Consider the following 27,531-nt stretch of genomic DNA (forward strand, 5'->3'; position numbering starts at 1 on the left):
CCTGGAGTTCCTGCAGCACTGGATTTGTTATTATGTGAACAAAACTTCATCATAACTGGGAGGAGAGGGGGGAAGAGACAGATTTGGCTTGAGGAGGGAGCTGGAAAGGAGGTGGATGGACAGGACCAGAGCTTTCATCTCTTGCAGCGCCTTGGAAGCCTTGCCTGAGCCCACCACCCTCTGCCCCTGTGTCCTGTGGGAGATGGGCTAGGGACAGCTCTGGCAATGCCACCCACGGGACCATTGGTGCTGGCTGTAGGGTGCACACATGCCCTCAGTGCCCCATGCAGCTCGTCCCACTGGTGGGTTATCACAGAGCCATCCTCGCTGCGCTGGGCTGCAGGCAGCCTCTCCCAGGAGGCGTCCTCAGGCCACTTATTTTAGGCAGCGGTATAAAAATATCAGGGCCGGTCCGAAAGGGAGGTGAATCATGAGGTTCCCCTGGAGTCAGCAGAGCCGCTGGGTTTATGTGCTCTGCGTCCTCCTGCTGTTATCCCCAAGGTTTCCCAGGGAAGACACAGCGCTCTGGAGCAGCTCTTCTCTAGGTATCCTGCGCTGGTTGTAGGGGTGTTCAAGGGATGTGGCTGGGGACTGATGTGATGCTGTAAGTACAGTCTAAACTCCAGTTCAGCTTAAGGGATGGGAGCATTCCCTACAGCAGCGCTCTCTGTAGTGCTGCAGGCTCAGGATGCGCTCACTGGTCCCCACTTGCTGTTTGTGTGGCGTTAGGGATGTTGATCTGGCTTTCCACCTTCAAACCAGTCCTGGGGACACAGCGGCTCAGAATTGCGGCTGTTAGAGGGGGGGTCACATCACAAAGCTTCAGTGATGTCCCCTTATGGTTCTTATGGTGGAGTAAGGTTGCTCTTGGGTCTGGGTGTCAGGTTGGCTTGGCAGGGGAGGAAGCACCAGGGCTGCTCCCCGTTTCCACTTGTGTCCCTGTTTTTCTGGTGCTGGAGCTGAGGAGTGCCCCATCCCTGCTCCAGGCACTGAGCAGAGCTCCAGGGCACTGCCAAGCCCTTTAGGCAGAGGGGACAGGATGTCCACAGGCAGGGAGCACTGGGGAGGGAGCAGCTTGTCTTGGTGCCAACGCAGCTCCTCACCAGGCCCTTCGTGGTGCCCCCAGGTGTGGTATTTGGGTGATACCGCATTGGGGTATCCAGATCCCATTGGGGTTACAGCGGCTCTGCCTGGCAGCACCTCGGGGCTGGTGCCTGGGTCTGGGGGAGTGAGATGCCACCGGACCAGCCATGGAGGTGATCCCGTACATCGTTGCCATCTGCTCCTGACCGGGAGGAAACACGCTCTGGCACTGGGGTGACTTTGTACCAGCTGCTCTGTGCTGGAGGAGGTGGTGTCCTGCCCCTGACACAGCGCGGGGCTCAGCACCGGCACCGTGCAGCTGCACGCTGCCTGAGTCAGCAGCACCGAGCCATGTGGGACCTGCCCTGGGCACCATCCTGCAGCCCAGCACCTACCACCTCGCCCCGCCGCGATGGCCATGGAGCCAGAGAGCAGGGGATGCCTTCACAATGTCAGTGTGACCCCGGCGGCTCTGACAGAAGACACGCACTGGGCAGACCTCTCTTTCACCTCTCCGCTGCAAATGTTTCCATAGCCCTCAGAAGAGCCTGGAGTTTTTCCATCCTCCTTTCACTGCTATAGACAGAGAAGGAAAAACATCTAGAGAGACCCTCCTGCTGTCCTGAAGTGTCCTCTACCCAGTGCTGGTTCACCACTCAAATGCCTCTGAGCTGGGTGAGCACCTACACCATCCTGGTGGCCCAGCCCATGTCCGTGGAGACAGGAATCCCAAGGAGATTTGCCAAAATAGAGAAAGAAAAGGAGAAGCCCCACCAAGCAGCTGTGCCTGGCCTTCCCAGCATCCCAGCACACAGCATCCTCCTGCTGCTCTCTGGCCCAGCATGAAACATCTCTGATTCTGGAGCTCCCAAGGCCAACCCTTGGGAGACATCTCCCACGAGCAGGGAGTGTGGCTGGCCCTGAGCCTGAGCTCCACACTGTGCTGCACCCTTACACTCCTCATTTATGTGTTGCTAGCTCAGGGCTTTACACCCCCCCCACCCCAGGCATCCACAGCTGCCTTTGCAATTACTTATTGATCACTTGTCAGGATGTTTTCTTTGCTGATGGGGCATTGAAGCATGTGCAGCCAAAGAGAGAGAAAAGGCGTTAAAAGCGCAGGAGCAAAGGTGTGAGGAGGGTGAGCAGCTCCCACACAGATGTGATTGCAGCAAGAAACAGCCTCAGCAAAAACTGCTCTGACCGGGAGCTCCCTCCCGTCGCCCTGCTCTGGTAACCTGCCTGCCAAGCCTCAAAACCACGCTCCAGGTTGGCTCTGGGCCATCGCTGGCTGGCCCTCCACCACTCATACCTGTCCCTGCATCGAGCACATCCGCAGCTAAACCAGTGGACAGCTGGGCAGCATCCTGCATCCCGGCCCCTCAGCCCATGTTTGAGCTCTTCCTCCCTGTGCATCCCTTCCCCTTTGTTCTGCTCCTCTTGCCCTTTGGCTCCGTGCTTCCCTGATGACTCCCCACGTTTTGGGTGGAAAGGGCCCTTTTCCACGAGGAAACACCTTTGAGGGCAGTCCTGCGGGCCCTCTGCTGCCGGGGTCTGGTGCCAGCCAGGCGGTGTCAGTGCCGGAAGGGAATTTGCATCTTAAATACTTCTTGGTGCTCTCTTACAGCCCCAGAGCAGCTGCCAGAGCAGATCAGGTTCCTGCACACCTATTCCAGGCTCCCGGTGCGGAGCAGCTGAAAGCAGATCCTTGGGAAGGCAGAGCCAAGGCTGGGGCTGGACTCACACCTCCCTGTGGTGACTGCAGCGGTGAGCCCAGGCTGGGGTCTGGGGTGGGCTCCTCACCATGGCCCATTCATTGCCTTGCTCCTGTGTCCCCACCACCCCAACTCAAAGGGTCCTTCTCAGTGTCTGCCTGTTTCATCCCCATTCTTACACCCTCCTGTGCTGCTTCTGGAGGATGTGGGGCCAAGGCGGGACACAGGGCAGCCCTTTGTGCTCAGCAGCCTGTTTTCATGCCCTTCGTTAGCAGCTCATCCATTAATGAAGGCCCAGAGGAAATGCAGCAGCAGCTTCCCACCGCTCAGGCCAGTGCTGTGCCTCCAGTCACCCCCAGCAGTGCTCAGGGCTTCCTTTAGGCTCTCCCTCTTTGGGTTGTTTTTAGCCACATGAAGCAGCATGGTCCCAGGAGGGAAACTGCCCCACGTGCTTTAGCCCCTGCTCCCACCCATTCCCGGAGCCATGCTCCCCATGGACACTGGGTGGGAAAAGAGGAGGAGCAGGGAGCAGGTGGGGTGGGGAGGAAGGAGAGACAAAGCAAAAGGGCCCACAAATGCACGCTGGGCACAGGGGAATGATGGAGAGAGGAGGAAATGGGCACGAACGTGTTCGGCAAATTAAAGCTTCTCCCTTTGTTTTGCTGCTTTGCAGATAGCTCCAGGAACACTTAGTGAGGAGCCTGGGCTCTGGATAAGCAACTCTTTTAGCAGCAGGAAAGGTTGTTAAATATTTATTTGTAAACCTGGAGTCTTTATCTCTAAAATGTAGTCAAGTTCAATAAAATCTGATTTAGCTGGAGCAGCTCGGAGCAGACGGAGCCCTGACTCCGAGCGCAGTGCCTCGGCAGCTCAGTGTGGAGCCAGCAGGACAGAGATGGGGTGCAGGATGGACAGATGGACACGTGCTCCCCCAGCCCCACAGACACCCCCCACACACACAAAAGGGATATGGCTCGCTTCATCCTAGATCCCCTGTTGTCGTTTGATGTTCTCCGAAGCATCTGGTTCAAGGGTGCCTGTCTCGCACGCTGTGATTTATGGCTGCCAGGTGGGGTTAGTGCTGACTCAGGGCTCTGTGCCGCTGGCTCGCTGTCACGTGGTGCTGAAGGGCGCTGGGCACCCCGGAGGGTCAGGGGCGGTGGTGACAGCACGGGGCACAGCCACCCCTGGGACAGGAGGGCAGCGCAGCGCTGGTGGGTTTGCTGTCCATTCCTCTGCGCCGGGGCAGCCTGTGCCCATCACAACAGAGCAAATCCTATGCATGTCAGTGCTCCAGCCTGGCCCCAGGCTCCGTTTCCAGGCACAGCATCTTTTCTCCCAGTGCTGAGCCCAGCCGGAGACACGCAGCAGGTCCTGCTGCATTTAGCTCCAAGGCAGCGTGGCTCCAGCATGCCCATCTGTGCCACCAGGCTGGATTTGGAGCTGTGGTCCCCAGGCAGCGCCGTGGCGAGGATGGGTCAGAGGGTGCCAGAGCTCGGAGCAGTTCTGCTTTGGTCTGCACTGGTTTGTGTTGCCTAAAGGCAGTGAGTCGAGCAGCTGGTTCTTCTTTTGTTGATGCTCTTTTTCAATGCGAGGAATGAGAGGCACATTCACACCAGAGGCTGCAGTGCTCCCTGGGCTGTGGGAGAGAGATGGGGTCTGATCCTGCCTGGCAGCGCCTGCTGGGGCCGTGGCCGGGCACCCTGCAGGGGTGCTCAGACCTGTTCCATGGCTCCTCCTCAGGGTAAAGCTGGGAGGGCTTCAAATTTGAAAGCCCTTGGTGGTGCTTGGTCTTGGTCACATCCTAGGTTCCTGCAGCCACCATGGTCTCCCTGCTCCCTGCAGTGACACCAGCCCCAGTCAGCCAAGCCCATCCAAGGCAGCCTCAGCCCCTCACCCAGCACGATGTGGTGGCAGACATGGGATAGCTGAAAGGAGCCCTCCCTTTGGGGTGAAGTTGGCTGCTGTGCTGGTGGGGGTCAGCATGACAGTCCCTGTAAAGCCACATGCAGGTGGTTGACCCCAGCTCACACAAAAGTCACCATTCGCGTTGGTTTTAGAAGGGCATCTCTTAATATCTGCCTCACCTTGAGGCACAGATATCCTCTCTGAAACAGCAGAGGTAAATGAGACCCAAAAGTGATTTAAAGCTCATCTTAGCTCAGAATTTTTCAGCTTATTCATTGTCTTACATCCAAAGCTCATCTGTGACTCTGGCTATTAAGATTACAGATGTTTTTATCAGGGATAGTATTTATCACGGATTTAAATTTAGCTGAGAACTAATAACATGTGAGGTGTGCCTAGCCTTTCATTTCACACAAGTAGGCTTGTCTCCACTTTAACACCATGCAGATTTTGCTTCCTTCATCTATCACCTCCTTGCTTATATTTTAGCCACGACACCACATCTTTCCCAGCAGCTCCAGCTGCTGCCCCTCTGCTGGTACAGGCAGGATTTGGCCTGGGGGAGGTCTGTGAGTTGGGCCCTGCAGTGGACGTGGCCCAGCAGGGACCAGTGCGTGGCTGCACGCATGGGCAGAGCAGAGATTGCAGCACACAGCCAAATAAGGCCGACTGCCTGGCACTCTAATGAGCTGAAGTCTTTGCAACCCTGGGATAATTAAGCCCCTTTGACTGTATTTTGTTTTGCATGTAGCGTTGTGCTTGCTTTGATGGCTTTCTCAGCACGGCTGTGAGGAGCAAGAATTGGTTTCTAGAACCACTGCCCGAGGGATGCTGTGAGTGGCAAGTGGGATGTGGAAGCAGCAGTGCCACGGGCACATCATGGGCAGGAGGAGGGGGCCACATGCTGCCCATGGGGAGACATGGTGAGGTGGAACAGGGGACCTCCGGCAGCACATGGGGAGCAAACCCATGCGCACAGTTGTGCAAGAGCTGCCAACCTGGAGCACAAGTGTGATGGGGAACGGCTGAGGGACCTGGGGGGTTCAGTCTGGAGAAGAGAAGGCTCAGGGGGGACCTGATCGCTCCCTGCAACTGCCTGACAGGAGGATGGAGCCAGGAGGGGCTGGGCTCTGCTCCCAAGGAACAAGGGATGGGACAAGAGGAAACGGCCTCAAGCTGCACCAGGGGAGGTTTAGGCTTGATATTGGGAACAGTTTCTACCCCAGAGGGTGCTCAGGCATTGGAACAGGCTGCCCAGGGCAGGGCTGCAGCCCCCATCCCTGCAAGTGTTCACACACTGTGGAGACGAGGCTCAGTGCCATGGGTTAGTGGTGGCCTTGGCAGTGCTGGGGAGCGGTTGGACTGGAGGAGGTTAGAGGTCTTTTCCAACCCAGTTGATTCCATGATCCTAACTGGTGGTGCCATCCAGGCCCCAGCCTACCCCAGTGGCATCACCACAGTAGCAGCAGCCCTGTTTGTGTTCGTAAAGCTGCCCAGCAGCATCAGCACTGGGGAGGTGATGACACAGGAGATGATGAATTGTAAATACCCAGCAAATGGCTCTTTGCAGCCTGGCCTCAAGCCCGAGCCATCCCACTGGAAATGTTTCCATGGGACTGGGAGGCACTGGACCAGGATGGACAGGAAGGAGCTCGGCACCACTGCCAGGAGAGTGGTCCTGGTCCCACAGACCTGCTTTGGGGGTCCCCCACTACCACCCCCATTAGGCAGGTAGCAGGGGAAGGGATGGAGAAGGATGGTGAACCTGGAGGAAGCTGCGGGAGGAGTTCTGCGGGGACTCCTGGTGTGCCAAGGCCTGGTGGTTTCCGAGGTGGTGCTGGGGAACATGTTTATGGCCAGTCCATCATCTTTATCCTTGCATCTCGCAAAGAAATTTTGCATCGTTTTTGGGGAACAAAAGTTAGACTTGAGTCATCTGTCTGTAGGAAATGATGGATGTAAAGGGACGCAATGGAGGTAATGCACAGAATATGTACCAGACCCATAAATAGTGCCGGAGCAGGGAAAGTAATGTACAGGATATAATGATGGATACAAACAGAGCCAATGGAAGTAATGTGTTGAGTATATTCAGCTATAGCCGTAAATAGCATTAGTTGAAGCAACGCAGAGTGCACACATAACAATAGATATAAACACGGGCCGGAGCAGCTGTACATCTAACATGCAATATTAATATGATTTGATCCCTTGTAACAGCTCGAGCAATGAGGAAATAAATGTAACAGAGGCAGCATGACCACGAGGGGGTCACCCAGCCCTCCCAGGGCCTTTCCCAGCTGAGAGCAGGCAGAGCCCCTCATCACCCTGCAGACCTCATCAGCCACAGACCCCTCACCACCCCACAGACCCCCTTATTCACCCCCAGACCCTATCGGGCTGATTCCTGTGGAGCTGTGGTTGCTCCCACTCAGACACCTCACTACTGGCTGATCCCAAGGAGGGATCCCCCAGATGCTCGACCCTGTGCTCAGCTCCTCTGCCTTTGCAAAGCAGCCTTTATATTCAGGCTCCATCTACAGGGAACGGAATAATTTCAAGGGCTTAAAATAGGCTGTAGATAGATGTGTTTAGTATTAAATTATTTTCCTTAAGAAGCCGAGGAAGCGAGGTCTGTCTGACACAGATTCCTCAAGGCTTTCCACTCAAAGTCTGCGCACGTTCACTCATCAAGTGGAAAGTTGGGGGGTGGGGAGGAGAAATGGTCTTGGGCTGGATTTCGGCTGGGAAATGAGAACCTCTGCTCTGCCTCGGCAGTGCCCTTCACCTTAGTGCCAGCTCTCCCCAGACTAAACCTTTTGCTGTGGTGGTGCCCATCATTCACTCACGTCCCCCTTGCTCTTTCTCTCCCCCTTGTTACCTGCAGGTGAGAGATAGGATGGTAGCTGGAGAGGCGAGTATGCGCAGCCCACTCCTGGCCTGCTGGCAGCCGATTCTCCTCCTGATGCTGGGATCCATCCTGTCCGGCTCCGCCACGGGCTGCCCGCCGCGCTGCGAGTGCTCTGCCCAGGAGCGCGCCGTCCTGTGCCACAGGAAGAGGTTCATGGTCGTGCCGGAGGGGATCCCCACCGAGACCAGGCAGCTGGACTTGGGCAAGAACCGCATCAAGACGCTCAACCAGGATGAATTTGCCAACTACCCTCACCTGGAGGAGCTGGAGCTAAATGAGAACATTATCAGTGCCATTGAACCTGGGGCTTTCAACAACCTCTTCAACCTCAGGACGCTGGGGCTCAGGAGTAACAGGCTCAAGCTGATCCCCTTGGGGGTGTTTACTGGACTCAGCAACCTTACCAAGCTAGACATTAGTGAGAATAAAATTGTGATCCTGCTAGACTACATGTTCCAGGACTTGTACAACCTCAAGTCTTTGGAGGTGGGGGACAACGACCTTGTCTACATCTCCCACCGGGCGTTCAGCGGCCTCAACAGCCTGGAGCAGCTGACCCTGGAGAAATGCAACCTGACCTCCATCCCCACGGAGGCCCTGTCTCACCTTCACGGCTTGATTGTGCTGCGCCTGCGCCATCTGAACATCAACACCATCCGGGATTACTCATTCAAGAGGCTGTACCGGCTCAAGGTCCTTGAGATCTCCCACTGGCCCTACCTGGATACCATGACATCCAACTGCCTCTACGGGTTGAACCTGACCTCCTTGTCCATCACCCACTGCAACCTGACGTCCATCCCGTACGTGTCGGTGAGGCACTTGGTTTACCTCCGGTTCCTGAACCTGTCCTACAACCCCATTGTCACCATCGAGGGCTCCATGCTCCATGACCTGCTCAGGCTGCAGGAGATCCAGCTGGTGGGAGGGCAGCTCACCACGGTCGAGCCCTTCGCCTTCCGCGGCCTCAACTACCTGCGCATCCTGAACGTGTCAGGGAATTTGCTGACCACCCTGGAGGAGTCAGCTTTCCACTCCGTGGGCAACCTGGAGACGCTCATCCTCGACAACAACCCCTTAGCCTGCGACTGCCGCTTGCTCTGGGTTTTCCGGCGGCGATGGAGGTTGAACTTCAACAAGCAGCAGCCCACTTGCTCCACCCCCGAGTTCGTCCAGGGCAAGGAGTTCAAAGACTTCCCTGACGTCCTCCTGCCCAACTACTTCACCTGCCGCCGAGCACGGATACGGGACCGCAAACCTCAGCAGATCTTTGTGGACGAAGGCCACACAGTCCACTTTGTCTGCCGGGCAGATGGGGACCCGCCTCCCACCATCATGTGGCTGTCTCCCCGCAAGCACCTCATCTCAACCAAAACCAACGGGCGGCTCACTGTCTTCCCTGACGGCACGCTGGAGGTGCGCTACGCCCAGATCCAGGACAATGGCACCTACCTATGCATCGCCAGCAACGCGGGTGGCAACGACACCATGCTGGCCCACCTGCACGTGCGCAGCTACTCCCCAGACTGGCCCCACCAGCCCAACAAGACCTTCGCGTTCATCTCCAACCAGCCCAACGAGAGCGATGCCAACAGCACGCGCGCCACCGTGCCTTTCCCCTTTGACATCAAGACTCTCATCATCGCCACCACCATGGGCTTCATTTCCTTCCTGGGCGTCGTGCTCTTCTGTCTGGTGCTCCTCTTCCTGTGGAGCCGGGGGAAAGGCAACACAAAGCACAACATTGAAATCGAGTATGTGCCACGGAAGTCCGACGCGGGCATTAGCTCTGCCGACGCGCCGCGCAAGTTCAACATGAAAATGATTTAAACCAGGCAACAGTTTGCAAATAATAATGGTGGGTTGGTTGGTTTGGTTTTTGTTTTTTTGTTTTTTTAAAAAGAGAACAAATGAACAAAATAAATAATTGAAAAACATTGCTACAAACATACCGACCTCTCTCCTTCCACCACGTCCTCAGCCCCCGTCCACTGCATCCGCACTGTCACCACCTCTTCCTCCTCCCCTTCTTCTTTATACCAGGAAAAACATTCAGCCGATGTCTTCAGGACTCCTGTGTTTGTAAGGACTTTGTCTGATGGACTCTGGTGTCAGATATAACTCTGAGAGGGAAAAACAATGGGGGGGAGGGGGGAAGAAAGAAAAAGAACCCCAAGAAATAAAATCAATAAAAAGTTACGAACTTTATTCTGTAACTTTGATTTCAATAATTATGGATTTTTATGAAAACTTGAAATAATAAAAAAAACCCTATTTCCTATAGATAGTTGGAATGCAAAATCTTGACTTCTTGATCTGTCCAGTTCCATACCTGGCAAGCACTCCCTTCCTTGCCACCACACCAAGAACAGCCTCAGGCCAGGGTGAGAATCCCACCGACACCGAAGGTTTGCACCCCACCAAAGGGGTCATAGGGCCTGCACAGCATCGAGAGGAGTTTGCTTTTTGCTCCCGAGGACCTGTCGTGGTTTCCTGCCCACCCCAAAGGCCGGGGAAGCAGGACAGTGCTGGGGTGCAGCAGCACAGGGCTGAGTGTGTTTGTCCTCTGTGTGCTAAGGAGGGCACAAAGGCCCGTCACGGGGCAGGCAGCAGCTCACTGTGCCCATGGCCTTTGGGCTGAGAGCCAGTGGGACTGGGTTTTGCCTGGCAGTGCTGGGGGTACCTGGAGATCCTGCTGCCTCTTAGGTGGGGAGAGGACTTGCTGCCCACCATTGCCAGCAGCACCATGGTGTCACCTCTCTGATGGAGCACAAGCTGGCCCTTTGTGCTAGGAACACTGTCCCTGCAGGCAGGGATGCTGCAATTCCATCAGCACCTTTGCTGCCAGCACAAGCAGGCAGTTCCCTGCCTGCCCCGGCTGCACGGCTGCCCCTGGCTCCTGGCACCCAGCAGCTCCAGTGCTGCTCCACACCTGCCTCTAATAATTCTCATGGTCATTAATTCTTCCCTGTGAGGGTGCTGAGGCGCTGGCACAGGGTGCCCAGAGAAGCTGTGGCTGCCCCATCCCTGGCAGTGTTCAAGGCCAGGTTGGACACAGGGGCTTGGAACAAGCTGCTCTAGTGGAAGGTGTCCCTGCCCATGGCAGGGGCTGGGAACGGATGAGCTTTAAGGTCCCTTCCAACACAAATCATTCTATGGTGGTTTTTGGCCCTGACTCACTGGCAGCCAGGCTAGCAAGCACCCTTGGGCATGCCCAAGGGAATTTAACTTCCAGGCTTGCAGGAGACCTTGTCTAAAAAAACCCTAAAATTACATTTGTTTATAAACAAAGCACAGCCTGAGCCAAGCACAGGGCTTGCAGCAGGGAGGAGCTGCAGGCTGTAACACGCTGGCTGCCCTGGTGCTAGACTCCAGCTTGCCCATCACCATGGTGTCTGGTCATCAGGAAGCAATCTCCCTTTGCAGAGCTCTGGTACTTGGGATCAGGAGGTCTGGAAGGTTTGTATTGTCTCAGTGAGGAAAAGGGGAGGAACGGGGGTTAAATTGGCCAGTGTGGGTGCCACCCTGCCCAGAGACCAGCTACCTACATCAGTGAGACAGCTTCAGTATGGAAGTGGGTGTACAGCAGGTGAATTACAAGGAGCAAGTCAGGAGGACAGCCCCAGAGGGAAGGAGTGAAATTAAAGAGACAGCAATGGGCAAAGAGGTATCTCAACTCAAGCTTTGAATATAGAGAAGCATCATCAGAGCAGCTCAACCCTTCCCCAGTTGGTTGGTGCCAACTTGCCAGCCCTCAGAGGGTGCAGAGAGGGTGAAGGCCACAGCCAGCCCTCCCTGGAGCCCTTCCATGGGAGAGACAGGGCTGACACCATGGCCTGGGGAGCCCAGCACAAGAACAGAACATCCCTGCAAACAGTGGCAACAGGGGCACTAAAGGCTTTTATAAGCATCACTGAGGTCCTGTCACCACCAGGACCGGTGGCACCTCACTGGCCCGCAGCTTCCCAGCCAGCCCGGCCTCGGCAGCATCTCCGAGGTGGATGAGCTGGGATTTGCATGCTTGATTTGTAAAGCACTTAAGGAGTCTTCAGGGATCAAAGCCACTACACAAGATGATAAAAAATATGCGTCAGGAACCTGGAGCGCAGACAGGAAAAAGAATGGATTTGCTTTCCTTCCAGCACCGCGCCAGTCTCGAAGAACCAACCTGAAACATCTGTGCTCGTGGGGAGTGGGGATGTTTTTTGCTGGTTTCAGCTTTCTATTCATCTTCAAACAAAACATTTTGTGTTTCTCTCTCCACAGCGGGTTTCAGGAGCTTTGATTTGTTAGTTTCTCATCTCTAACCCATCTTTCCTTTACAACTCTGAAACCAAAACAGGTTTTTTTTAAGAGCCTTTTTGCTTTTGTTTTGCTTTTTAAAAGAGCCAAAGCAAAAATGTTTCTTTGCAGCTTCCCCTCCCACTGGTGTTTATCCAACATTTTCAGTGAGCTACATACAAAACCACAAACAGCAACGCACCAACCTCAGCCTGGTGCTGCAGGCAGGCATGCTGGGCTCCATCTGCACCCTACATCCTGCTCCAGGGATCCCGAGTACCAGGTTGGAGCTGTGATCCCCTGGGAGAGGCTGGGATGCACCACAGCCTCAGCCCTCTGGAGGGTTGTTGCCAGAAAGGACAATAACTCAATCAGTTGTTGAGAGGTGGAGGGGGGTCTCTGTGATGCTGGGCAGCTCTGAACACTGGCAGTCAGAGAGAGCTTCTTAATTGACTCCAGTTATCCTTCCTTAATGCTGTAATTAAAAGAGCTAATTCAACACACACAGATTTAAGAGAACAAAATACTAATAACCGAGTCCAACAACATATTTGCAGCACACTGCAGCATCCTAGCAATCAAAGGGAGGATTCAAGTCTTTCACTCTTAGAAAAAGAAGCTTTAAAAAATGAAAAGGGGAGAGAAAATGATTCCCTTTCATGTGCAACATATCAGGCTGTGCCAGCACAGGGGTTTTGCCCATCCAGACCCCCACATGCCCCTCAGACCCCATCTCTGCTACTCAAAACCCTCCTGGGGGAAGCCCTGCTGCCTGCCCCACATCCAAGCTGCAGCTCAGAGCCTCTCCTTAGCGAGCTTGCCCGATGCTCTGTGGCACCGCTGCTGCGGCACAGTTTATTATCCACACCAATTCTTTAATCTTCGGTGCTTTGTGAGCTGGATAATTTATTTCTTTTCAGTCACCATGTGGTTAAAGCAGATGGATGGAGAGGAAGAAAAGCATCTCAGAGTGGCCAGCATCTCAGCACAGCCATTTTCATGGCTGGTAAAGATGGGGAGAAAAAAACACAGCTAAGGAATAAACTCCCTTTCTTCCCTTTGTTGAAATGTACAGTATGTTTCTATTGCAGTTTAATCAGGGGTGAGAAAGCAGGGGCATTGCTCTTCAGGTAACCATGGGCTGCGTGTCAGAGCCAGACAGCACTTTTCATTCTTTTGAATAAGGATAAATACAAAGCAGCACTTACAAAACAGCTTAAAAGAGGTAGCAGAAAAACCCAGGAAGAGATGTGTTTAGGGTATGGAGGGGAAACACACCTTTACCTCCTCTGCTTCCAAGACTGGGAGCCCTGTGGGGATCTCCATGGCAGGCACCCTGTGCTGGTACACAGCAGCGAGGGCAATGAGGGGTTATTCAGGACTTCCAGCCCACCCCAGGAACTTTCCTCCCTACCAAGCTCCACATTTCCCCCCCACCCAGGACACGCCAAGGGCTGTGCCTGGCTCTCAACTTCTGCTGCCTGACTCTCTGCCCCCCCATCAACCCCTGTGCCTGCTCAGCCCCTCTCCTTAGATCAGCAGGTCAAAAGGCCGGGGTGAGACTGACACCTTTCCCCACACAGGGGTGAGGTGACCAGAGGAGAGGGGTTCAGCCTGACTCTTCAGCCCATGGCACCCCACAGCCCCCCCTGCTCTCTACCCACATACCCCAGCTGCGCTACCAGAACTTGCTGCCTTCCCCCATCTCCATCAGGCCTTATCGTGCTTCACTTTCCTCTTCTCTCTCTACCTGCCCTCCCCCTCTTATCTCTGCTTCAGAGCCAATTTTTTATTCTCTCCCTTTTTTCTCTCCTTATCGCTCACTCCCTTTTATTTGTTAAAATACTTTCTGCCTCCTGCGCTTCCCTGTCTCTCTGCTGCCATTCCTCTCTCAAGGGCTCTTCTCTCCCCGCCACATCTCTGTGTGCTCCTCACAGCCCCCTCTCTGCACAGACATTCCTCCCTCCTCCCCTGGCAGGATCTCACCCTGCTCCTTCCACAGCGAGCAGCACAGTGGTACAAAGGGGCAGGCAGAAAGACCTTTGGGCTTTGCCTCCTTTCCTCCTTTCCCCCTCTCATTCCCTCTCTTCCCCCCCCTCCCCATCTCTCTGACCCTGCCATGGGTACATGCAGCTCCTCCAGGAAAAAAGCAGAGCTATTGCTTTCCTCCCTATTTTTCCTGGGTCTGTATCTGCATGCTTATGACAGATTTACTGTGATTCTATCGGTTTATGATTAAAACCCATAAATTTTACTAGGCCTTTTTCTTATTTTCCATAATACACAGGATTTGAGGCAATCAAATTTTAACTGGAAAGCATGGGCTGTGCAGTTAGGTTCCAGTGTAATGGGGAACGGTTCATTTCCCCATCCACCCCCATTACTGTTGGTGCTAAAGAAATACTGCCCTGTGAAAGAGATTTTTCCTCAACTCCCTTTAAAACCACATCCTTACCTGAGCAAAGGATTAGAGGAACAATGCAAACCTCGACTAACACACAGTGCCCCCTGCCACTGCGGCTTGTTCCCATCCTGAGGTTTCCAAACAGTTCTCCAGCAGAGCCAGGCGGGTGCTGAGGGTCTCGGGGTGACAGCTGTGGGTCCCTGGCAGCTGCTCCATCTCAGCTCCCCATCACTAGGCTGCGGGTAGCTCCAGCCCCTCCAGAGATTTCATCATGTGCCTGTTACGACCCAGGTAATAAGACATTTCATTCAAATGAGCAAATTTATTCCAGTGGCACTTTAATAACAAAGTCAATAAAACTACACTTCCCAGCAGGGCTTTATCATATGCTAAAACTACAGCATATTGCCTGGATATACTCAATTCTCCCCCTGAAATAAAGTGCAAAGTTTAGAAGACAGATGACACCATTTGCGGCACTAGTAGGATAATGCCCTAATAAATCCACAGCCACCTGGGCACTTCAGAGTTGTCACACACTGCACTCAGTGGCCACTGGGAACTTCCCAGTGGCAGCAGGAACAGCAATGAGACCTCTGTGCTCCTCGGGCTCACAGTGCAGATGTGGAGCGTGGGCTCTGGTGCACAACCCTGCTGTCAAAGCAGTGAGGTGTCCATGCACACAGAGCAGACTGCGGACGTGGGAGCATCATGGAGCCAGTTATCGGTGCAGGTTACCTGATCTGTGGTGGCTCTCTCCAAAAGCAGCAGCTGTGATGGATGGGGAGGTGAGCACCCAGCTTGGAGAGCAGCTGCTCCATGTGGCCTCTCCCCCAGAGCTCCTCAGAATCTCCGTTAAGCTGGAAAAGAGATGGGGCAGTCAGGAAATGCTGCTGGTCCTGCAAGAGTCAGCAGCACCCCAGGACAGGCAGTGCCCACTCAAAGGACAGTTCCTGCCCTGCCTTGTGTGGTGCTGTGCACCCCTCTGTGCAGGATCTCACCTCCTGAGCTCTGCGGCTGCTTTCCCATGGACCATCCCTCCCGCTCCCTCCCCTACCTCTCCATCCCCCTCAATTACCACTCCATCACTCTTCCCCACATCGTTACACTCCAGCATGCTACACGACATGAAATTACAGCTCTTCCCTCCTCCATTATCCTTCCCAGACCATAATCCATAGGCTCTCCAACCCCTGCCCTGCTCCCAGCCATTCCCCTCTGCCAGTCAGCCACCTCCCACCAGCTCTCCGCTCTTCCTCGTCCCTCCAGCTTGTGCTTCCCAAGCCTATCAGTGTTCCCCAGCCTTGAGTGCTGCAAAACTAATTAGCTCACTACAAAGATTGAGGAATAATTAGGGACTCCACTGAAAGCATGAAACTAGGGCATCTCGCCTTAAATAAACACAAGGAAGTGGCTCTCCACTCTGCTGACGGTCTGCGATTGCTTCAAGCAGATCATCACCATCACCATCCCTCAGCTCCCACTCCAGGCACGTTCACCAGAGGTGCCTCTGCCTCCATCTCACCCCTTAGGCACCTCAAGCACCATAGGCAAGTGCTTTCTGGCTTTTTTGGCTACTGAAGCCAGCTCCACACCAGAGCTCCACAGCTAGCCAGGCATCAAAGCAAGCAGGCAGCTTCCCAGAGCTGTTGGTTCAGGCATTGCCTCCTCAATGGTCCATCATCTCCAGCTCCCTCCAGGGGAAAGCTAGCACCAAGCATGGAAAACAGCAAGAAAAACATCTGAACGTTTCCCTTTCCAGTTGCTTCCACTGGGTAGAAGAGATGCTAAAATGGGCTTTCCCCTGGCAGCTCAACTATGATGGGCAGGGGTCTGCCCTGCCCCATACTGGAGCCCCTAAAGAACAGGGTGCTACAAGAGGAGGAAGTGGTTATGGGGGCTGCACAGGACTCCACACTGGGGCATGTTGAAGTCCCCTTGTGACATGCAGGGGTTCCCTGCAAACCCCCATCTCCCCCCATGTGAACACCGTCCCTCCTGCCTCCTCAAGGTGGTGAGCAGGAGACGGGGTCTAAGGCAGCCCAGAATGAGGTGTCTGTGACCTTCACCACTCGCTCATCTCCCCGGCACTGCAAGCACTCCCTCCTCCAGCCACTGTCTGCACCTGAAGTGCTCCACACAGTTTTGTCACTTACTAATGGTATTTAATAACAACCTGACACTCAGCCCCTGCGTCTCACTCAGAGCAGCCTGACTAATGTCCCCAGCCCCGTGTGGAGCAGCAGTGCTTGCTGCATCCCGGGGAAGGTGGGGTAGGGCCTGGGGAGGGAAGCATTGCTTTAAGCCCTGCAGAAAAGCTTCCCCAGGTCCTGCTCCCTCTGCACCTGCTCAGCCCAGGCTGAGCATCCCTTCCTGTCCTTGGCAGCCATGATGGGAAAGGACAAGTTCTGTTAGGGACTGAGCAGCAGAGGACCTGTTGGAGACTATGGCACTTTACATGAAACCATAACCCCTGCCACGGGCTTTACGGCACTGATGGGTTTGTTTTGTTTTTCTTAGGGTTTTCTAGTGCCTCAGACGCACAGAAGGGGGAGAGAAGAGAGGTGGGAAGAGACCTATGTCGAACCCCAGCACTGTTTCAGCATCAGGTCCCTGATGCAGACTGCAGGGTTGTATGCTTCTGCACCCATACTGGAGGCCTTGGCAAAGCTGTGCTGGGAAAGCAAACCTAACCCTCATCCCCAGTGGTCCAGAGAGGTGAGGTATTGAGCATCCATCACCCACAGGAGGCTCCCTTGCGATACCCAAGGACAAGGGTAAGATGAAAAAGTTCAGTTTTCCCTTGTCCAAGGGTTCAGGGACTGGGAAAGGGCTGCACCCTGAGAAGAGCCATGCTGAGCCCCTTTATTCCACCTCTGATGAGATAAGTACTGCAGGGAGCAAGTGAAGCTGGGCAGAGCAGGCAGGGCTGCTGTAGCTGCACCTGCACCAGCACATGGGCTGGAGCCACTGCTTCCTTCTCCTGGGTGGCTGCTTACAGGGACAACGCCAAGGTGGATCAGATCCAACCCTGGACCTGCCTTTCCTTCTCTCTTTTTGCAAGGGCTCACAAGTGCTGGCAATTCAAACATGAGAATTTAGCACAAAAAACATGAGTGAGGGCTTCAAACACCTTCACGTAACCACCCTTCCCAGGCAGACCGACTGGTGAGGTTCAGCACTGCCTTCTCCAACAGTCTTGCCCAGTGACAAGGGGGTCTGGCTCTGGCATCTTCAAGAGAGACTGAGAAATGCCCTGAAAGACTGGGGTGGGATCTGTGTAGAATCAGGAGGTTCCTTCTGGCACAAGGCCCTCACAGATGGATGCTCAAGGCAGCAAACAGCTACATCTTTATCCTATGGTGCAAGTGGAGTTGTTCTTGTCTTTCAAACACACACCTAATCATTTTTAAGATCTCTGCCTCAGAACTATCTTTTTGATAAAACTAATCATGGGCTTAAATTATAGATAAATACCCGATATTAAAAGAGCAGTTTGAAAAGGAGGAAAGGGGTAGTTTAACAGTGCTCATTTTCTCTGCTTTTCTATAGCACACATCTTGGGCTATTTAACTGTAGAGCTTATGAAGCTTCATTCTGATAACTGTCCTTCCTTTCAAACGTGGCTTCCACAAATGGTTTCTTTACCTGCTATGCTGCTGTTAGCTATATTATTGTAGCAGCCACCATGTCTCCAGCTGAGACTAAGAAGCAGACAAGTGAAGAGCTGTATGAAAACACAAAGCCATGAACCCCGTGCTTAAAAAAGCTGGACCCAAAAGCATCTACACTGGGAATAAGGGACACCCCGATGCCCATGAGGGATCTGGGCTATAATAGCCCAACAAAGAAGAGTAGCTGGAGAGAATCAAAGAGCCAGGATGAGGACAGAGGTCTGTGCCCACCCCTCTGCCCGTCCTTGTGCTGCTGTTGGGCTGGCAGGAATGATCCAGCTCTAGGTGCTTTTGAGCACTGCACAAACCAGGCTCACGCTGGCTTCCTCTGCTCTGCAGGGAACAATGGCTTTGATCAACAGAAGATTGCTGAGTTAATTGTAATGATATTCTAATAAAGCTGAGGAGATTAATTACGGCTCTTTATCAGAGCTGGCCCTCTGCCAAGGGTGTGCAAAATTGTTTTCCTCTGTTTCTTGTCATTTGAATTTAGGAGGAGAAAGGAGGAAGTTGGGTGCCTTTTTTTCCTGCAGCAATCAGGAGTGTGGCCTCGTGCCCTGCTCGCAGCTCGGCACGTTTACGGAGGGGAGCGGGGAGGGTGCAGACAGAGAAAGCAAATGGAGAGCGACAGAGCAAAGCAATTAGACATGATGCAGCACAATTACACTCCTAGTCAATAAGTGGGTCGCTGCAGAGAAGCACAAAGGAATGAGGCAACAGCGTGCGGACCACAGACGTCGCTGCACCGAAGGTAAACCCAGGGCATGTAACACCTTTCCAGGGTGAGGGGGGACACAAGACACATGCAGTGCTTGCCATGGGGGCTCAGGGTGGCAATGACATCGGGCAGAAGAGCTTCATGGCCTTCATCTTCTTCATGCCACGCCGGCGCAGAACAGCGAGTGTCCGGAGAGCAGCCAGAGCCCTGTTAAGTGGCCTTGGGGAACGGGAGACTCAAACCTTCCTATTTCACTTGACAAATAGGTGTTCATTCCAGGACGGATTTAGCAATGCCCAGGCAGGTGACAGACAGACCTGCAGAAGAATGATGCAGGCTGGAAGGCAGCAGATCCATCAGGCAGAGCTCACCGGGAAGGGAGGAGAGCCCGTTCTTGCAGCCAGCTGGGACACGATGTGCTGGCAGAAGAGGCTGCAAGTCAAACCCAGGGAAGGAAACGTGCTCCTCACACAAACCAGAGGGAAACCTGAGGCTTAAAAGAACACCACTTACTTTTAAGCAGGCATCAGAGCAGTACCAGGAACCTCCTACCAACAGGTCAGGGCTTGCTGCTGTGAGGAATTAAAATGGCACCAAAAAACCCATGGCCTTCAGCTCTCCAAGGGGCACCCATGACGTGTGCAGCTGCTCCATTTTCCTGCATGCCTCTAGAAAGATGCCACATTGCTGCTGCACATGAACCATGAAGGCACAGTGAGAGTGTTAATCCCACCAAACAGAACCTAACTGGGTTTAACACATCTGAGAGATGCTCACGGGTATCACTGAGATGGAGAGGGCTGGCACAGCATGCCTGAAGGGATTCATCCAAGTGGAGAACTTGGAAGGAGTAGGCAGGGAGCACTGACCTCCACGTGCAACATGGCTGCTCACAACCTCTGACTGCCTTTCCTTAGCAACATGGGGGCACCGACCACAACATGACAGCAGCATCCTCTGTGCTAAACCACAGGACTCACAGCAAGGTCACAACAGGGTAAGAGTAGGGTCCATGTTTTGTACCATTGCCCTGATAACAGTTGAGATGATTCTTTTGTGTTTTCAATGACCCATAAAACTATCTCACATCCAAAATGTTTGCTCCAACCGAGGGGAAAAAATGCTGATCTCAATACTTTCCTCCTGGAACCTGACAGAAACAATTACTCATTTAGGCTTTTGCAAAGACCATTGAGTATGGCAAAATGTCGCTCCAGGGTTGAAACAACTGGAAAAAGTTCTAAAACCATTTAAAAGCTCCAGTTTTTTAGACAAGGAAACTCCGTTTTTCCCATTTAGAACAAATCCTTACGCTAAATCTGAGTTTACCTTAAACACCAAGAAACAAAACATTAAGAGAACAATTACCAAGAAGATCAACGCCAGAAAGCAAAGTGCTGGGGAGCTGCCTTCATCAACTTCCACACCAAGAAAACGTGCCCTTTTCAGGGTGCCCAAAGTGTTTCAGCAGCTGAAGATACTCCTAAAGAAGGAAATCTCGTTTCCAGCTGCCTCAAGACCTTCTCCCTGCCTGTGTCGGGGCTGGTGCTGGTCCCCCTCAGCGGCACCCGCTGCTCCGGCACGCACTTCCCGAGATTCCCCATAAATAAAATCATCGGCATCAGCTCTCGTGTTCATTTCACAGGCGGCTGCTCTGCTGACAGGTTTCACACGCCGCTACTGTGTCTTGTCAGCTTTATACTCTCAGGCCAACGCCAGCTCGCCAGCTCCCATGTATATACATAAAAATAAACAGCTCAGAAGGCCCAGTAAAGTGACAGATAACATAATGGGACCTGGCTTCAGAAAATAAGCTTGTTTATGGAACCTCTGTGCCTCCAAATGTGATTTATGTCGTGCGGGCTGTGTCTCGGCGATGGTTTGGGGAGGAGGGCTTGCTTGTGCCGCTGGTTAAGAGCTGGCTTCAGGGCTCCTGCCCTAAGACTGGCAGCGTTAGTGCCAAGAGCAGAGAACAGTGCTTCCCATAGGATTCTGTTGATAGACTCTTCCTCAGAGTCCAGAACCTGCCCCCCCCCCACCTCAGGAAAGCCCTCCTCATCCTCTCCAACCCGCCTCCCAAATAACTCCCTTCCTTGGGCTTGCCCACGCTGTCTGCAAGCTGGAGGTAGAGGCATAGAGCTCAAGGCTTCAGCAGCCAGTAGAGCGTGAGAAGTAAAACCAGACAGTGCCTAAAGGAGAGTGTGTGAGCTTCAATCAGGAGAGCTTCTGAATGGCACAAGCAGGTTCTCCTGGTAGCCCCTTTGCTCTGGGCTGCAGATGGTCCTTATTCAATCTCTTGCTAGAAGAGCTTCCTTGCAAACAGGGATAATCCTTCATTTGATGTTTGCTCCCTTGGATATCACTGTTCACAGCAAGCACTGCAATTTGTGTTTATTCTTGCCAAGCCATGTTTATTCTTGAGCCGCTTTGATTGTTACAGTGAAGGCTGGGATGGCTCTTTCAGTCAAAGTGCCTGTTTCCAGGGGGCTAATAATGAGAGACCGTCAATCTGGAGACATGAGGGAAGAAACAGCATTGCCTCCGCTAACAGAAAACAATCAGACACTGCTGCCAGACCCCACGCTCTGCATCTCAGTCTCAGAGAGCCTCAGCTCCAGCCCCAGGTGGATGCACCAGCAGGACACCGGCCCCAGCACCTTTCCTGCAGAGCAGCATGGGGCTCTTGGAAAAAGCCTCAGTGTATAAATGCCACGAGATGCTGGTGCTCCACCAGCCCCATGCCATGCACTGGACGGATGCCTGTGCATCCATCCGTGCAGGTGAGCCTAGCTGAGCCTCAGTGGTGGCGCTGGGCCTGCTGGGACGGACACACCAGAGCTCCTGCCCCACTGAGGCTCTTCAGCCTCAGTAATTTGCAGTGATTTCCCACCATGACTGAGGCACCCAGCAGCTCCCATCCTGTGCTGCCCCATGCAGACCAAACCCCTGGCTAACTGCTGCCAAGCACATCCCACACCTCAAGAGGAAGAATCCCCCCTGCAAGCTGCAGGATCACAGGCACAGACCTGCCACAGCAGAGCAGGGGGACCTCAGGCTCAGATGGCAACCATGTGGCTCCCCATCCCTTGTTCCAATCTCCAGGCCTTCATTCCATTCAGATTTTAATCAAACCTTACATTAATGCTGCGTTTTGTCTGGGGCTTGGTACTAAGGAGGGCTGTGGGGGAGGTTTCCCCTCAAATTAAATCATTAAAATGCTTTTCTCAGGCTAAATAATTTTAATCCCCCTCCCCCCCCAGCAGACCAGTGACAATAAATATTTAATACATTCCTTGCTTCACTGCATCCAGCATGCTGCCGTTTTAGAAATCATTTTATTGTGCATATTTTTCTTCTTTTAATTACAGTCACCCAGTATCAAACTGCTGCAATAAATAACCAAAGGCAGGGGAGGGATGGGGCAGGAGATGTGTGCTGTGCTGCTGGCACAAGGAGGTGTGATGCAGGGCAGGTATAATACCCCATGCTGGCAGCCACCACTGCTCCTGCTTGGGGCTGACATCTGACCCTCACCTTATCACTGCAGCCAGCCCCTCTGGGGTTACTGAAATAGCACCTCTGGAAGGGATGCAGTGCCTGCCAGCTCCAGCACAGAACTCCATCCTGTCCTGCCAATGCCCTCTCTGACAGGGGCCAGCAGCTAATGCCAGGGGATGGGTGTAAAAGCCATCCAAGCGTGCACTGATACTTCTCCAGGATGCCTCCAGCCCCTGGTAATCTGTGGCTGAAGGACTTCCTGAGTCAGGCATCCTATCTCTCCTTTAAAAGCCCTCAATGGATTTTATTGTCTTTTTTCTTCCAGGAATTTCTCTAATTACAAGGATAGCCTGAGAACTTCTTAACTGTTCTCTGTCCAAACCAGACACTGATTTCCAGTGCTGGCAGGTAAAGGCACCCTCTGGGCTGGCTGCTGGCGATGCTGGGTGCAGTAAGGGGGGATTAAGACGGAAGAGATGTCAGAAACTGCCCCCCTGTGCTGTTGGAAGCTAGATAGCAGGAAGCCCCAGCCCTTCACTGCATGGCCAGATCCTGCTGCTCCCACAGCCAGCAGGCTCACAACCCAGCAGCCTGGCAAGGAGAGGGTTACCGTGTCCCGCAGCCACCACCACAACCAGCCTGGTGGATGGTATTAGCAAAAATGAATAGAAATACTACATGAAGCTAATAAGATCTGAGGGAAGCTCCTTAGACAAGTTGATTTCCAAATCGGACTGACTTTAACCTCACATAAATAAAAATGAACACTTACAAAATACGGTGGAAAAATCCATAAGGGCAGATGAAGGCATTGATGCGTTTGCATCTCCCTCCTGCACTTGCAGTACAGACCAGGGCTCCACAACCCTGCCTGTGCTCTACATTAGCCCAGGCAGGTTGCGTCTGGAGCTGGACTAGGTCTGCAATAGCAAATGTTGCCCTAGGGCATCCCTCAGCCACCAGCAAGGTTCAGGGCCAGGGAAGCTCCCCAGGGCTGCTGGCTGCCTGCACCCTTTGCTCCAGGCATGATGGAGCAGGCAACAAGCAAGAAGGGGCAGGGGCTCAAGCTGCTCCCCATCAGCACTGAGCTGCACAAACCCAGGGCAAAGCAAGCCTCCATCTCTGGGTGCAGACAAGGTCCCTCCCCAGTATCCAGACACCTCTTTTCACTAAATCTGGAGGCAGGTAACATCCCCAACCCAGCTTGCTGAATTCGCCTTTAGCTCACTGCTGCTTCCAGAAAGCATGGCAATAGGACAGACACACACATCACACATGCATGGAGCCAGGAGGATCTCATAAGCTTGTATTCCTTAGGCCCTGTCACAGAGGTCTGCAGCACAAGCAGAAGATGAGAAGGACCAGTACGAGACATCAGGATGACTGCCTGACAGGTTCCTACACATGCAGCCGAGCCACTGTCACCAATATGGACAGAGGCTGGCAAAGGAGGGATGCAGGGTATATCCAGGAGCTCCCCTTCCAGCAAGAGGCACTGGGGCAGAAAGCAGAGAGCTGAGAGACACAGCAAGTGCTGGCAGAGGCTGTCACCAGAGGCTCAACAAGAAACAGCAAGAAACTGCATGTGGAAGGGGACTACAAGGTTAACAGGAGAGAGAGCTGTGAACGGCCTGGAGAGCAGAGACAGGTAACTGCTGTTTGCCAGCAGGAACCAGCAAAGGCAAGTAAAGCATGGGTAGTAGGAGCAAAATGACAGGCAAGGAAAATGATCCTTGCAGCAGAGCTCTGAACAGGCAGGAGTGGGAGAAGATTGCATTTGTCAAGGCCAGAGAAAAGGATGTTGAAGGAATTGAGCTGTGAGATGATGACACTCCGGCTGAGAGTTTTAGCTGTACCTTAGCAACCTGATGCGAGGGAACAGGGCAGGCTGAGAGCAGCCATCTCGCCCACAGGCAGTGCTGAGCTGGCCCTTGGATTGGGGTCATCTTCAGTCACCCATGTGAAGCTTGCACATGGATGCTGAGATCCAGGTCCAGGCAGCGCAGGAGACAGCAAATGAGGACAGGCTTTGGGGAGCCGTTCCTGAACCCAGTTGTGTGCTGGCGTGATGAAGATCTTCAGACAGACAAACAAACAGGTAGAGAGAAAACCAGGCAAGACTCTTTGGGTTGCCAAGGGAAGGCAGGTCTTCAGCAGATCTGTGGAACAAGGGACCAGAGGAGGGAAACATTCTGCTGGTGTGGAGCTGTTGCCAGGGAGAGCTTATCAGCATCAGGAAAAGCAGGGCATGTGGCCAGCCCTGTGCTGGAACCAGAGGAGCACAGCCAGCAGTCATCCACAGCACGTTCAGAAAGCTACAGGTATTAGAGGGGAGGAAAGGGATGGGGGAGAGCTGATGGGCTCTGAGGTAGAAGGGGAGAAAAGCAGACCCTGTCTGGCAAGGGAAGATCAAAGAGGAAAGAGGTAGGGAATCACACTGCACCTCCCTCCAAGCTCAGCCAAGCCCTCCACAGGCCAAGAGGCATGAGGAGGCAAAGCCCTAACCCAGCCAGCTCAGAAATCCTGGCAAGAGCAGCAGCTGCCCTCTAAAAAGGGGTCTGGCCTTGGGTAAATAACGTGAGCAATAACAAAGTGGAGCAGCCTTAAGTATCCGTTTCTTCCACACCAATAACACTGTCTACAACTTTGGCTTTACAAGCAACTATTCACAGGGCAATGAATCTACAAACATGAAAGAAACAGCTTCTGGGCTGCTTGGAACAGAGAGAAGGAGCTCGGAGATGAGCTCCCCTTGCCTAAAGTGAGCAAGGTCCCTGGAAAATAGGGATGTGCCGAGGGACACTGGCAGTGAGCTGACCCTGGGGCCCACATGCACCTCTTGAGAGCATGGTCAGTCCTTTGAGGCTCGGTGATCTTTCCTCTGGCGCCACGTGCCAGCCCAGAGCTGGCTGTGGGCAGGACCTGCTGTTCACAATGGGATTTGCTGGCAGCCAGGGAAAGGACTGGGGACTCTCAGCTCTGCTTCTGCCAGGAGATAACCTGGGGGCAATGGAGGAGCCAGGGACCAGCACTGGGCACACAGCAGTTGTCTGGGATAATATCATGCACAATTTGGGACCCATAAAGAAAGCAAAGCTTTTTGACCCAATTCATGAGTGAAAACCACCCCACCAACCAACAGACCCAGACCCATGCACTGAATCCTCCAAGGTTTTTGTGGTGCTGAAATTCAGGCTCAGAGCAACTTTCTAGGAGAGAGGAATTCCCACTGTGCCCTTCTCTGCGCTCACCACTCATTAACCTCGGCATGGAAATTTTTCCTACCATTTTCAGGAGGTGCTTTGAGCTGTTTTCAGCTCAAAACGCTCTGTGCAGTGAATCCAAATTGGACTTGGTAGACAGGGATAACAGGAGGCTGTGAGAGGGAATGAAAGCCCTGCACAACACACAAACACACATAGAACATGCAGACACCTCCAAGGGTTTTCCACCACCATAAGTCCAGACCTTGCAAACTTCTCCTGGGATTTACTGGTCAGATTTCACTGAATTTGGCAGTGCAAGGAATTAACCCCACATATACTAGCGCAGGAGCAGGGCTTGGCCATGAACCTCCCCAGTGCCTTGTGCCAGAGCAGATCAAATGCAAACCCCACCAGCAGGCACAAACACTCTTATGGCTATCCAGAAACGAAGGATGATTGGAAGGGAAGAAGCCTCCCTGTGCCCAGGGAAGATCAGACTGGAATGTGGTGCTACTCACGTTGGGAGCTAGAGTGATCCCAGTTAGTTTGGCTGACTGGCACAGGATGGGTGGCTCTGCCCATGGCACAACTCAGGCCTTGGAGAAGTTCCCAGTCCTCTCAAAGGGCACAAAGTGAAAGAGAAGGACTTACAGGGGCTTCACAGCATGCTCAGGCAGGGACAGACACGCAGATGTCCAGGGCAGACTGGGATGAAGGCAAAGGAAATTGTTCATAAAAGCAGTAGATTCACCTTTCTCCTCTCCCCCCTGAAACGCAGGTTTCGTATCAGCCCAGAGATGAACAGCTCAAATTTGGAGACGAACTTCAGAAAAAAAAGTGAAAAGGAGACTTTCAGAGTGGATTTTTCTTTGCCTGGATAAGTGTGGCACTTTTCCCTGCAGGAGCGAGCCAGCATGCGCAAACAAGAAGCAAAATGAAATGACCTCAAACAAATGAAATGGATTTTCATGGTTTGTTTCTTCCTCAGGGTGTTTGCGAGGGGAAAGGGATCACTGTCAGCCTCCCAGAGATGTTTCTTAGCTGTTCTCCTTCACACACCACATTGAAAACCTTAGATATTCAGAGAGCTCTAATTGCAGCTCTGGGGTACCCTTCCCTGTCTCCATCCTGGGCACAAACTGCTCTTTCCTTACTGCTTTCCCAAAGGGTAGAGGCTCTACCCGCACCCAGAGATCATCATGTACCTGTTCCTGGCAGCACAACACCTTGGGGGGAAGAGGGGTTTCACAGACGGTGTGCGCAGGTCTGTACATGCGCATATAAACTCTGCGGGCTGGAAGGAAGGAAGAACCCGAAGTAAAGAATCCCCTTGCCCTCACTAAGGCCAAACAAACAGAGTGAAATGGGAGCCTGATTTGCATTGCTTTGATTGAAGATGTAATTTCCTGCTGAATCAATGTGGTTGCGTCCAAATCAAACCTGAAGTCCCTCAGATGTTATAACTCTTTTCCTTTCTTCCCTCAGGGGTTGCCAACTTTTAAGGCTGACCAAGGATGATGCATTACAAGAAGGAATGGACTTAAATAAGAGAAGGGCAAGAAAGGAGATGTTTAAAAAACCTGCAGAAAAAAAGGCTCCATTGCTAGGAATGCAATGCTCAGCCCCACATCCCACATTGCATCACTTCAGGCTGAGAGCATGCCTTACACACAGAGCTGTGCCCTACACGCCATGGGGCTAGGGCTCTGTTTCACCAGCAGCCTCCTGCTCGAAGCACTTGATATCTACTACCATAACTCCCCTCAGCCCATCCCTTGGGACCTTCTCAACACAGTCTGCCCATGGTACATGGTTCCCCATGGTATATGGTATCATCCTCAGGACGGGTGGGAGACATGCAGGTCTTGCTAAGCATGCCTTGCTAGGATGGCCTGTGGTAGAAATCTGGGCCCAAGTTCAATGCTGTTACAATTGGGGAGTGTTTTCCAGAGCTCTTCAGACACTGATGGTCTTGACCCTGCTGTTTCTGCCCCAGTAAAGCCATTTTTGGGGTGAGATTTCTCTCCTCCTTTGCTCGTATCTCACCAGCCCATCACAAATGCCATCCAGCTAGCACTTAAATGCCTTCCTCAGGCTATCAGTGCCTGGGTAAGGCTCCTCCCTGCCACGGAC

The 27,531-nt window shown here is 53.2% G+C and overlaps 1 protein-coding gene and 1 long non-coding RNA gene across 11 annotated transcripts in view; one reads left to right on the plus strand and one right to left on the minus strand.

Moving 5' to 3' along the window:
* Positions 1-9,900, plus strand: part of LINGO1 (leucine rich repeat and Ig domain containing 1) — a 124,719-nt gene extending 114,819 nt beyond the window's left edge. For all 5 annotated transcript variants that reach the window (XM_062612219.1, XM_062612224.1, XM_062612220.1 and 2 more), the window contains one exon: positions 7,594-9,900. In XM_062612219.1, the coding sequence (XP_062468203.1) occupies positions 7,594-9,447 (1,854 nt within the window). In that variant the 3' untranslated portion in view covers positions 9,448-9,900. The remainder of the gene's footprint in view (positions 1-7,593) is intronic.
* Positions 9,606-27,531, minus strand: part of LOC134160313 (uncharacterized) — a 130,399-nt gene continuing 112,473 nt past the window's right edge. For 3 of the 6 annotated variants that reach the window (XR_009963507.1, XR_009963506.1, XR_009963504.1), the window contains 5 exons: positions 15,041-15,162; positions 14,354-14,579; positions 13,177-13,239; positions 11,786-11,944; positions 9,606-9,740 (listed from right to left, as the gene is read on the minus strand). This is a non-coding gene — a long non-coding RNA (uncharacterized LOC134160313). The remainder of the gene's footprint in view (positions 9,741-11,785; positions 11,945-13,176; positions 13,240-14,353; positions 14,580-15,040; positions 15,163-27,531) is intronic. The other 3 variants (XR_009963505.1, XR_009963508.1, XR_009963503.1) reach the window with 3 other exon arrangements.

This window comes from Pezoporus occidentalis, unplaced genomic scaffold, assembly GCF_034315485.1.
Source record: "Pezoporus occidentalis ecotype Australia unplaced genomic scaffold, CSIRO_AGI_Poc_V1 ctg159, whole genome shotgun sequence".
In the NCBI taxonomy this organism is placed as follows: Eukaryota; Metazoa; Chordata; class Aves; order Psittaciformes; family Psittacidae; genus Pezoporus; species Pezoporus occidentalis.